This window comes from Octopus bimaculoides, chromosome 16 (assembly GCF_046866305.1).
Source record: "Octopus bimaculoides isolate indiv1 chromosome 16, ASM4686630v1, whole genome shotgun sequence".
Taxonomy (NCBI): Eukaryota; Metazoa; Mollusca; class Cephalopoda; order Octopoda; family Octopodidae; genus Octopus; species Octopus bimaculoides.
Window position 1 is genome coordinate 29,046,493 of NC_142943.1, and position 13,267 is coordinate 29,059,759.

A 13,267-nucleotide genomic window follows, 5' to 3' on the forward strand; every position below is an offset into this window, starting at 1 on the left:
TGGCTTACGATTGTAAGGTGCTGAATTCAATTCTTTATTTCACGTTGCTTAGCTTGCACTTAGCTGGCAAAAATGAGTTAGCGTTCTCTTAGATGGTAAAAATGAGTTGTACCTGTTATTCAAAGGACCAACCTTGTCACATTCTGTGTCACACTGAATCTGCCTTAGAACTACATCAAGGGTATGCGTGTCTGTGGTGTATTCAGCCACTTACACATTAATTTCATGAGCAGGCTGTTCAGTTGATTACAACAACTGGAACACTCATCGTCGTAATCGACGGAGTGCCAGAATATATAATAAAAGTATTTTAACACTATGACGGCTAAAGGCCAAAATATGCCGAGAGAGGATATTACCTACTACATATGTGGGAAATTCTGTCTGTGGGTGTGTTTGTGGAGTTGTTAGCTAACTTCTCCTATATCGTTTTATCGATTTTGATGAAACTTGACATGCGATGTTGGGGCGGGGGACAAACACAGACACATAAACATACACACATATATATATTTATACATACATATATACGACGGGCTTCTTTCAGTTTCCGTCTACCAAATCCACTCACAAGGTTTTAGTCGGCCCGAGGCTATAGCAGAAGACACTCGCCCAAGGTGCAACGCAGTGGGACTGAACTCGGAACCATGTAGTCGGGTAAGCAAGCTTCTTACCACACAGCCACTCCTGCGCCTTAGTAAAACAATAATAACAAACAAACAGTCAATAGACGGGATTTCTAAACAATATGGTCCAGAGTCTGCAACTCACGCACGGCTCCCTTCAATTGTACACAAAGTGACTCTTCACAATTTCATAAATAAAGCAATGATATATAAATGAAAAGAGAAATGTATGTACTTACTTTTTGCAGTGGTTCCTTGTACAAGACTTGTTAGGAAGTTATATAACATCAAGACAATAAAAAATTTCATGTTCAGCACTAAGACGGTCTCCAGGTAAAAGTCTAAAGAAAAGTCCCGATACATTATCATTGCAATAATAATAATAATAATAATAATAATAATAATCCTTTCTACTGTAGGCACAAGGCTTGGAATTTTGGGGGAGGGAGTCAGTCGATTAGATCGACCCTAGTACACAACCAGTTCTTAATTTATCGGCCCCGAAAGGATGAAAGGCAAAGTCGACCGCGAAGGAATTTGAGCTCAGAACGTAGCGACGGGCGAAATACCACTAAGCATTTCGTCCAGCGTGCTAATGATTCTGCCAGCTCGCCGCCTTCACGATAATAATAATAATAATAATAATAATAATAATAATAATAATAATAATAATAATAATAATAATGATGATAATGATGATAATGATAATGATAATAATAATAATGATAATAATAATAATGATAATAATAATAATAAGAAGAAGAAAGACAGCACATCAGACAGATTGATGAGAAACCTCTGCATGGCGAATTTTGGAGAGCCACTGAAGACGTATGTGGAACAAACACCTGGGCTTGGTTTAAAAATGGGCAATTAAAAAAAGCAACAACCGAGAGCGATAGCGACATTATTTGCAACCTTAAAAAGGTTGGTCGATGGAAACTGAACCAAGAAACAAAAAATGTCAATGAAATTCTGAAATACATCAGAACAAACAACATCACAGAAACAAATAATTTGATCAAAGCAGCAAGTATTGTTGTAGCAGAAAATGTAGGTGTCGATGTAAAGAAAAAGAAATATAATGGGAGTGACAAAAGAAAAGATCCATGGTCAAAACGAAGAATCCAGGCAGGGTTAGCCATGCTCTCGAAGGAAATCTCTGTCTTAGACCGAAAAGAGAAAGGGGAGCTTAAAAGCGAACAAAAATACAGGGCACTGAAAAGGAAGTATAATATTGAAAGAAAGAGTCTGAAGTAGTAATAGAGGAACTGAAACAGCGCCTCGTTGTAAAGAAAGCAAAGATGGTACGATACGACCAAAGAATTTAGGGTTACCACCAGAATAGGTTATTCAGAGTAGATCAGAAAAGATTCTATAAAGAAATGGAGCGTGTACAGATGAAAAGTTAATACCAGATAACATTGAAAGTCAAAGGTCTTGGAGTGACATCTGGAGCAAAGGCAAGGAGAACAAGAAGGATGCTGAATGATTGCAAGAACTGAAACAAACAGTAGTCTGTCCAAAACAGGCAGAACTAGTCATTTCAGTTAGGGAAGCGAAGGAAATCAGCAAAAAAATGAGCAACTGGAAGGCCCCGGGACCAGATGGAGTTCTAGACTACTGGATCAAAAGATTTGGTGAATGTTATGCATGAATAGCTGCACAACTCAACACCTTGTTAAATGCCGACCAAGCAACACCAGAGTGATTGACATATTACCAGCCAATGTACGCCACTAGCCTAGAAGGAATATAAGAGATGCCTCGACAATATAGCCAGGCTTGTTCATTGGACACTTTGCAACAAGTATGGACTTGATAGAGCAAAAAACTGGTCCGATCACAAACCTGAAAGCATTGTCGAAAATAGAAATGCAAAGATCCTATGGGATTTTATGATTCAGTACGACCATGAGATTGAGAATAGGAAGCCGGACATAGTCTTAATTAAGAAAGAAATCGTAGGAACGATGGACAAAATCTTTAGTGGCATTACTTCCGGCTATTTACGTTCCGAAATCAAATTCCGTCGAGGTCTTTTATCGTTTTGGGATCGAAAAAATAAGTACCAGTTGAACACTGAGGTTGATGTAATCGACTAGCCTCCCTTCCTCCCCCGAGGTTGCAGGCCTTGTGCCAAAATTTGAAACCAATATAGGTTTCCTACAGGAAGGGCAGCGAATTCGAAGAATCATCGGATTAGTTGACAAAATGCTTAGCGGCATTTCTTCCGGTTATTTACGTTTTGAGATCAAATACTGCCGAGGACGATATAATTAGCGTTCGGTAAGCATTAGGGTTGATGTAATCGACTGCCCCCCCCTCCCTCAAAATTTCAGGCATTGTGCCTATATTAAAAAGGAATATATATTTCGTACACGAATTATAAATCTTGATGAAAGTAAATCACCAATGAAAAACATTGAATTCAGCTGTAGAATTGAAAAATTGCATAACATGTCATTTAGCGACAACTTAATTCTGATTGAGAAGATCTATGATGAAAAGCATTTCAGCCAAAATAACTTAGTTCTTTTAGTAACCTAGGACTACATTCTCTAATATACTCTTCCACTTTTTATGACAATAGAAAAAGAAAACAAAACTTGAGGGAGAATTGACTGTTGTTTCACCCAGTCATTCCTGTGGGTAGAGCTTACGAAAAAGAAATTGAAATCCTAAACATAAGTAAATTATATACATATTTCAAATAAGTCATTTTGATGCTGCTGGACCCAGGTTGAACTAAAACCCACTAATTTACTTTTTCTTGTGGGTTTCGATCAAAGCTGGTGTTCTCTTTAACAAATTTCAATAACGAATAGTGCTCAATCTTAACGTTGTGATATTTTCTCTTCTCCTCCATAATAAACGTAATATTTCCTTTAATTTCGTTGCCCTGGACAGATAAAGGGTTATATCTCATGAGGAAAATATATTGATTTATTTCAGATGCATAATGCTTTAGCTTTATACGGCAAAGCATTAGCTGTTGTAAACGAATTATAACTAGAATTAAAATATCGGGTCTACGATTCATCTGAAAAATATTGATTTCTAACAGATACAAGACGTCTCTCAAGAAAGTATATTAAAACATGATAGATAAAAAAGGGCAAAAATCCCCAAAACCACCAATCACATACCCATTGAGACACGCATCCTCATAATTGCAAAATGGCAACATCTTACCTTATCTCAGTTGTCTTTCAAGCTGTTAGCAGTCTTCTCTGTTAAATCGTAATACTAGAGAAAGTCACAGTATTAAAGAGCTCGTTTAAGATAACATCAATAAGGATTTTTCAACTAATCTTGTATGATAGTTTTATATTATTTGTAAGTAATTAAAACAACTGGTAACTTTCTGTTATCAAACTCATAAAAAAGTGAAATCCTATGTAAACATCGACTATTTCATGTGTACAGGTGTCTTTTCTTTTACATATTCATAACACGAGTATCGAATCACCAATTATTGATGGATACAAAAAGAGAGAAAGAGATAAAATATGAAGAAAGACGTGTGTACGTTTTCCAATGATTTATTTCTTATTTAAATTTTTCTTTTCTTTTCTTATGCACTGTATAATGGCGATTAGAGATGTGACCAGTTCACAGATGGTGAAGAAAATACACGAATCATCTCTAATGTAATTGAACTGGTATGAACTGAAACATTATTCTGATCCTGTCGATCAATAACAGGTTATGTTAATTCAACAGATGGACGCAAAACGACAGAGTTGGGTCAATTCACTTCTTTTTTTCTACGTTTCCGAATTCATTCCTTTCCTTGGCAGTTTTACCTTCTATCCCTCTGGCTTCTATAAAAATGAATAATATTATGGGACTGTGATCCAGTTAATCAATTATACTTTCATCCAATTACAGAATAAAGTTAGCATTTTATTAAAAAGCTCGTTTAATGTTTAATGTCTAATGGCTTTAAAGTATTTCCGTTGGGAAAGCCAAACCTTGACAGACGTCTTTAAGAAACAAACTGTTTTTTGAGTAGGATTTCCGGTTTTTATATCTTTAGGGAAATTGTACTGTGGTTGATATAATCAACTGGTTCCTTCTCTCTAAATTTCTGGCCTTGTGCCTCAAGTAGAAACCATTATTATTATTATTATTATTATTATTATTATTATTATTATTATTATTATTATTATTATTATTATTATTATTATTATTATTATTGTTGTTGTTGTTATTATTATATGAAGGCGGCGAGCTGGCAGAATCGTTAGCACGCCGGGCGAAATGCTTAGCAGTATTTCATCTGCCGCTACGTTCTGAGTTCAAACTCCGCCGGAGTCGACTTTGCCTTTCGTCCTTTTGGGGGTCGATTAAATAAGTACTAGTTACGCAAGGGGTCATATAATCGACTTAATTCTCTCCCCCAAATTTGATGCCTTGCGCCTATGACAAAAAGGATTATCCTTGTTGTTATTGCGACATTTGTTCCATCTCTTTGCCTTCTCTGTTCAAATCACTCTGCGGTCATTTCACCTTTCATCGTTTCGGGGTCGAGAAAAGGAAGAACCAGACAAGCACTGAAGTCAATGGTAGCAACTGATCCACTCTTGGAGTAAAGATTGTTTGCCGACATAACATGGCAGTCCTGGTTTAGGACGAATGTTGCCGTAATTTAACCCCAGGAGACACCGTCTCCTGCTGGCTATATGTTGTCTCCTGGGGCTAAATTACAGCAACATTCGTCCTAAACCAGGACTGCCGTGTTATGTTGGCAAATAATCTTTACTCCAAAGTACTGTTGCTGAATATCTCACGTTGTGAGATTTACTAATAGTGATCCACTCTTTTCCCCCTTTTACTCGTTTCAGTCATCATTAGATCGTGACCATGCTGGAGCACCACCTTGAAGAATTTTAGACAAACGAATCGACCCTAGTACTTATTTTTAAGCCTGGCACTTATTTTATCGGACCTTTTTGCCGAACCACTATGTTACGAGGACATAAACACATCCACACCATTTGTAAAGCGGTGGTGGGGGACAAACACAAACACACGTACTCATGTATGCATGCATGCGCACTCACATACACGCATACACGCACACACACATACACACACTCATATGACGAGCTTCTTTCAGCTTCCGTCTACCAAATCCACTCGCAAGCCTTTGCTCGGGCCAAGGCTATTGTGGGAAACGATAGCCAAAGGAGCCACGCAGTGGGACTGAACCTGGAAACATGTTGTTGAGAAGCAATCTTCTTACTGTCTAGCCACACCTTAAAATTTTGAAACGTTGTGCTTAAATGAGAAATAATAATAGTGTCAACTGCGAGGCATTATTCAGATGACACAAAAACTACCAGCGTAATAAAGAGAAAACGTAAAGCGTGCTGTTTGCCAAAAGTTTTTAAAAATAGGCGCAGGAGTGGCTGTGTGGTAAGTATTATTGTATATTTAAAATTGTAAACATTTAATCGATACAGCTACTTTACCCCTTTTATGTTTGTTTGTCCTTGTTCGTCCCCTCTTTGTAATGCCTCTATGGCAAATATTTATGAAATAAAGTAGCTTGCTTACCAAACACATGGTTCCGGGTTCAGTCCCACTGCGTGGCACCTTGGGCAAATGTCATAACTTTTGCAGGATGTTTTGTTTTGAATGTCCCCTTAACCTCAACTGTCGATTTTGCGATAAATCTGTCATTTCTGCGGTTCAGAACAGCATCGACAGTGAAGGTTTTATCATTTCAAAAGATCGTTACAATGGAGGCCTTTTTCTTGAACCATGTATTAATTTTCTTGCACCTTTCCACTCTCTTTTCCTTCATAGCTGTTGTCAACAAATGTTTTGGTGTTATTGTGTAAGATTTAAACCTCAAATCATATTTTATTGCATTTCTAATGGTCTTGTTGTCTACTTCAAGTTCAATTGCTATTTTTCTCATGGATTTGGTTGGATCCTTTAGGATTTTGGATTTGAGAGCTTTTATAAAAGCTTTGGTACGTTTTTTTGTTGATTCCTTGGATCTATTTTAAAACGGGGGCGCCAGTTTTCATTTATGTTTTATGTAGTGTTTTTGGTACGGAAAGACTTTCAAACTTCGTATACTTATCTATTTTGTGTCATAGAACAGAAAAATATTTTTGTATTCGAATTTATTTCATGTAAAAAATTGTCTTATTTCGATAATTTCTACTAATCACTGACGTCTATTCAGTTGAAAACAGCGCTGTAACGGTGTATATCGTATTAATCCCCTAACCCTAACCCTAACCCTAACTAGACTGTTAACCGTAACCGTAACCCCAACCCTAACCCTAAAACTAACCCTAACTCTAGAATCCGAACTCTAAAATTATTACACACATAGATACGCACAGCGTAATTTATTATATAAACAATATATGCGTATAAATTACGATTAAACCGGATGAAATATGTCACAGGGAATAACATTTTTATGACCGCCCAGCAGTAACTCTATTGAGCTGAATAGACGTCAGTGATTGGTTGAAATTACAGAAATACGACAACTTTAACATGGAATAACTTGCGAATTCCTTTTTTTTGTTAAGAAGACTAAGAGTAAAAGATGTTTTATATGACACATTCTACCAGTGTCCCAAGTTTCAAAGTGTTTCGTTAGTGTTTCGTTAAGAAAATACTGGCGCCCCCGTTTTAAAATAGATCCGATTCCGCCACTTCCAGACTTCCTCGTAATAGTTTTGCTCATAGCCATTCTATTCTTTACATTATAAACAGTCTTTATGGACGCTCCAACTATTCTTGAAATCTCCTTTGGTGTGACGAGTGCATTCAGCAAATCACACACTCTTTGACATTTGCTTTCCTGATTACTCATATGGGCAAAAGTTTCTGAAAAGGTAAGGATAATAGTGTCAGGTGTGATTCTGACATCAATATATGCTAGGTTTCAAAACAATTGACTTAGTGCCTGCTGAGAAAAAACAACTTAACGTTCAAACAAAAAAACAAAAGACGAAGACGGGTCTGTAAACAACAAACAGATGTGTTAGTTTAACGCTCGGGAAGTGAGAAAGTCTTTTACGTTTCGAGCTTTTACGTTACACACTTCAATAGAAAGGAATACAGAAATAAACAGGGAGAGAAAATAGAAAAAGGCTTAGTGGCTAGCGATCTATCTTGTGTGTGTCTGTATGTGTGTGTTTGTATGTGTGTATGTGTCTGTGTGTGTATGTGTGTGTTTGTGTGTGTGTGTGTGTGTGTGTGTGTGTGTGTGTGTGTGTGTGTGTGTGTATACATATGTGTACAGCATACCACGGGTGAGAACTGAATAGCTGACCTCAAATCAGTAGGCACTCCATCGGTCACCTTTTGACAAGCCACAACAATACTGACCAGCTCAAAACATTCCATTTCTTTACTGTTGATGAACTTCACTCTCCCCCTCCCCCTCTATTCTCAATGACTATTAGTCTCATCTTTGTTCAATTATTTTTATTTTTATCTTTATAATTATTTTCATTTTATCTTTATTTCATTTACTTATTCCTTCTTCTGACGGGCGGCAGTCAGGCCAAGAAAGAAAGATCACACACACATACACACTTACACACACATACACACACGTACACACACACACACACACACACACACACACACACACACACACACACACACACACACACACACACACACATAAATAAAGGCGGTGCTCCAGCATGGCCACAATCAAAATGACTGAAATAAGTAGAAGAATAAAAGAATATTATAATATATACATATTGACTGCGGCCATGCTGGAGCACCGCCTTTAGTCAAAGAAATCGATCCCAGAACATATTCTTTGTAAGCCTAGTACTTATTCAATCGGTTTATTTTGCCGAAACGCTAGTTTACCGACATGTTTAGCTGCATGTTGACTCACTGAGCACACTTGATGCAAGGCAATGTTAGTGCAACACTCGTACATTAATACCGGATCTTTGGGGTTTGACGGGCAACATTTGTTTTCTTAACGAAACACTTTCAAATTTGGGACACTGGTAGAATGTGTCATATAAAACAACTTCTCTTAACCTTCTTAACAAAATTTTGTACATCGCAAGTTATTTCATGTTAAAGTTGTATTTCTGTAATTTCAACCAATCACTGACGTCTATTCAGCTGAATACAATTACTGCTTTTCGGTGTCAAGTGTGTTATTCCCTGTTTAATTATATCATTATTCCCTAGTAAGGGTTTTGGGTTTTAGGGTTAGGGTTCGGGTTTTAGGGTTCGGGTTTTAGGGTTAGGGTTGGGGTTAGGGTTGGGGTTAGGGTTAGGGTTAGGGTTATGGTTATGAGTTATAGGGTTAGAGTTAAGGTTATGGCAAAAAAAAATCATAACCCTAACCGTAATCCTAAAATTAACCCTAACTCTAAAACCCGAACCCTAACCCTAAAACCCTAAGCTAAAACCAGTACAAACGCACGAACGATGTCATAAATAAGAGTAACACGGGCAGTTGTTGACAAACAACGGGACTAATTTTATTCAAGGGAAAAGATCCCATGACACCGTTACGGTATTAATTGTTTTCACCTCAATAGACGTCAGTGATTGGTTGAAATTACCGAAATACGACAATTTTTTAAATAAAATAACTTCGAATACAAAATTTTTTATCTGTTCTATACCACAAAATATATAAATATTCGAAGTTTGAAAGTGTTTCGGTACCAAAAACACTACAAAAAAAAATGTTGCCCGTCAAACCCCAAAGATCCTTAATACCTTTATTTCTTTGTTAAGACTGTCGGTGTTGATTTGGGCAGATTTAACTTCTGAGTCCGGAAGGTCAAGGGAATGCGGAGAGGCTTTTGGCTCACCATGTTGTTGTTGCTGCTGTTTAAGCTCAGCTCATGCCTGATCGAGCAAAAGAAGAATCAAACATGTTCCATTAATATTATGAATTCTTTTTAGGGGGTTGTAGGACTATATTAATGAGTCCTTGCTTTTCGCAAGATAGAATACAGTTCGAAGGAAATTTAACAGTGACGTCCACCCACTCGCGCGTCTGCATGCAGACATCCTCGTTGGTTTGTGGGTTTTGACTGAAACGAGGATCCTGTAGCCTAAAGATTTCGTTGTGAGACATATAGAACTGGCTATTTAAAATCTTCACCACCTTTGTAATAACCCCTTCTTCTATAAATACAATGCCTGGAATTTTGGGAGAGGGGTCTAGTCGATTATATCGACCCCAGCGACTGGCTTTTATTTTATCGACTCCGGAAGGATGAAAAGCAAAATCGACCTCGGCGGAATTTGAACTCATATCGTAAAGATGGATGATATGTCGTTAAGCATTTTGTCCGGTGAGCAAAAGACTCTACCAGCTCGCCGCCTTATGCCATCAGTAATTACTCAGAGTAAGCAGTTGACGACTTTTATGTAATAAAACACAAAAAAACTAAGCGAAATACAGGCGCGCAACTGAATTGAAGGCAGATCTATTTCTGCCTTTATGGCACTTAAAGAAAATGGTGCTGTAGAAATGTACGCAGCACATGTACTACAGCAGTTCTATGCGTAGCTTTAATACTGAAATTGAAAAGCAGGGGCGAATTATGACTACCTAATCTATAAAAAAAAAAAAAACATTTCGCATTTTATGCAAAGTAACTAGTAACTTTATAATTTTATTGAATTAGGTGCATATTTTGCCATAAAAAGAAAATGCTACTATCGATTTATTTTATTGCCTACCTAGCCCTGCTTTGAAATAATCCTTTCTACTATAGGCACAAGGCTTGAAACTTTAGGGAAGGGGGCTTGTCGATTACATCGACCCCAGTGTATAACTAGTATTCATTTCATCGATCCCGAAAAGATGGAAGGCAAAGTCGACCTTGGCGCAATTTGAAATCAGGGTGTAAGGACGGACGAAATACCGCAGTTATCATATTTTGGATAGACTTGAAACAATAATCGCATAAATATCAAATTAAACGTGAAGTGTTTACGAAATTACATAGCAACTAAAAGGCAGACTATTCTTAAGACAATTAAACAAAATACTCGACCAAGCGTGAAGTTTTTACAAAGTTACAACGCAATAAAGGGGTGGATCATGATGTGAAAAATTTTGTACTTCAGTAATATGCGAAGGTACAAAGGGACACATATATATATATGCTAAACGTAGTTGTATCGAGAATAAAGCTATCATAACGAAATAGAGCACTGTATTGAAATACAAGCATGAAATGAAGTCATAACTGAAATATGAATTGTGTAGGGTGTTGTATAAGGTTGATTAACATTTTCTTCATTCTAATGCTTCTGAACAATTAATCGGTCCTCAAGCGAGAGGTCTATGTTATAGATTTAGTAGAATGAACAAAACATATAAAAGATCATTTGCTTATATCTAGTGACACAATTAGTAAATAACTAGATCAGTAAATATCAAAATTAGTTGTCGGGTGAATTAGTAAATCTGTTTTGAACTTTCAAAAGAACCGCAATTTTATAAGAATGGAGAAATGAGAGTGTAACATAACATCGTAAAAGAACTTGCACCCGCACGGAAATCGTAATCACTGTCTCCTATGTACACTTTAAACTTGTGGAGGAGGGGGAGGATAATTTCCTTTAGACCTTTCGAGACTCTCCCGGACTTGTGAGATTGACGCAGTTGATGTGTAGTGTGAACATTTCCGGATCAATGTTTCCAGAAAAGCGTCAACAGAGAGGGAATCTCAGAAAAGTGCCGTTACAGTTCTGAGAGAGAAGGATAAGATAAATGGTTTCTTTCGGGATCTGGAAGATGAGAGACAGTGAATGTGACAGGAAGAAAAGTGGCGGCAGTGCCAGAAGGATCTGGGCAGTGATGATACACAGATAGCTGGGGGAGAAACGCAAAATCTGTTGAAGCATCAATGCGAAAGCATTCTGAATTGTAGGAACGTAAAATGAGATGTCATGATATTCATGCTTTTTTATCAATGGAAATTATAAGAGTGAATGGAGAGAACTTCTAACTTACCAGCGTCTATCACAATTACTCGGAAAATTTCATCTAGATCAATTCTCGCACAATCATGTGCATGTTTCTAACTCCCTGGCGTCCTCCAAGAAATGGGAAAGCATTGGAGCATAATTACAGTACTATATTTAAGAGATGAGGAATTATGTATATTATTTACATTATTTACATTTGACGGATATTTGCCCTCATCTTGTTTGTTGTTAACAACGTTTCGGCTAATATACCCTCCAGCCTTCATCCCACGGGCATATGGCGTAGTGGTTAAGAGCGCGGACTACTAACCCCAAAATTCCAAGTTCGATTCCAGGTAGTGACCTGAATAATAATGATAATGATAATAATAATAATAATAATAATAATAACAACAACAACAACAACATCGAAAAATACCTTAAGAATGAGGACCCAGGTTCGAAATTTCGCCAAGACACCTGATGAAGGCTGAAGGGTATATCAGCCGAAACGTTGTGTTAACAACAAACAAGATGAGGACAAATATCCGTCAAATGTAAATAATGTAAATAATGTAAATAATGAGCATGATTACAGCTGTCTCAGCGTTAAGTCTATCGTTATGTGACTTGCAGGAAAAATTGAACTTAACACTATAAAGCTGAAGAAAGTTTTCTCAGTTATACACTACCGCACTAGAAGGGCAAGTTCTATGTCCATTCGGCGCCTAATTGATAGACCAGTTGGATAGACCTGAGATTTACTTATTTTGCATCACCTAAGAAAACATCAAGTTCGAATACACCGTCATTTCTTTTTTTTTAATGAACTGGTACACTAATTATAAATGAATACATAAAATTTGAATTGGACGAAGTAAAAATGTGTTTATCGTTCTAAAGTGTATATAAATGTATGTATATGTCTGTCTACCTCTCCATCCTTTTCTTTTCTCTCTCTCATTATATATGTTTCTGTTAATTTGAATATAAAGATTGCCATTTACGAAATAGTTCTATGGTTGACCGGCGTATATTAAAATTTAAATATATTGTCAAAATAAAGTTAATGTAGCGTGTATTTAAATTCTAGGTAGTTAGACTAGTTTTTATCGTTTAAGTTGTGAGAATTAACAGATGTAAATAAATCTTGTGTGTGTGTGTGTGTGTGTGTTTATACATATACTTGTGTGTATGTATGTGCGTGTGTACATGTATACATTTATATATTTATATGCTTGGATATGTTTACATGTATGCAGATTTAGGCATACATATGCATATACATGTTGGATCTGTTCAGTTTGGCTCACAGATTAATTTTTTTTTTTAATTAAACAGTTTGAAACTTCGTATACAGGTGTAATTTCTCACGCAAAGCACGGTTTACTTTGAACATTTTTGACAAGATTTCGTATTTTAGAAGTTACTTCGTGTTAAAGTTGTCGTATTTGGGTAATTTTAACCAGTCAACGACGTGTTTTCAGTTGAAGAAAGCTACTGCTGTTCAAACTGTTTAGTTAAAAAAAAATAATTAAAATATCTGTGATCCAAACTGAACAGTTCCTACATGTGAATGTATGTATATATATCGTGAAATTTGTCTGAAGCTCGTTATTCATCCATAAAAAATGCATATTTCCTTCATTTAGTTTTCTTCGTGTCCTGAGGTACATAAGGCCACA

General features: G+C 36.7%; 2 protein-coding genes across 2 annotated transcripts in view; one reads left to right on the top strand and one right to left on the bottom strand.

The window, feature by feature from the left end:
- LOC106878390 (renal glandular kallikrein) overlaps positions 1 to 6,861 on the bottom strand; it is a 44,028-nt gene extending 37,167 nt beyond the window's left edge. The window contains exons 1-3 of the mRNA XM_089364297.1: positions 6,192 to 6,861; positions 3,822 to 4,453; positions 866 to 967 (exon numbers count right to left, since the gene is read on the bottom strand). Coding sequence (XP_089220423.1) covers positions 866 to 935 — 70 coding nt within the window. The 5' untranslated portion in view covers positions 936 to 967; positions 3,822 to 4,453; positions 6,192 to 6,861. The remainder of the gene's footprint in view (positions 1 to 865; positions 968 to 3,821; positions 4,454 to 6,191) is intronic.
- Positions 5,925 to 13,267, top strand: part of LOC106880607 (zinc transporter ZIP12) — a 52,437-nt gene continuing 45,094 nt past the window's right edge. Inside the window, exon 1 of the mRNA XM_089364296.1 lies at positions 5,925 to 6,050. The gene's annotated coding sequence lies outside the window, so the exon portion shown is untranslated. The remainder of the gene's footprint in view (positions 6,051 to 13,267) is intronic.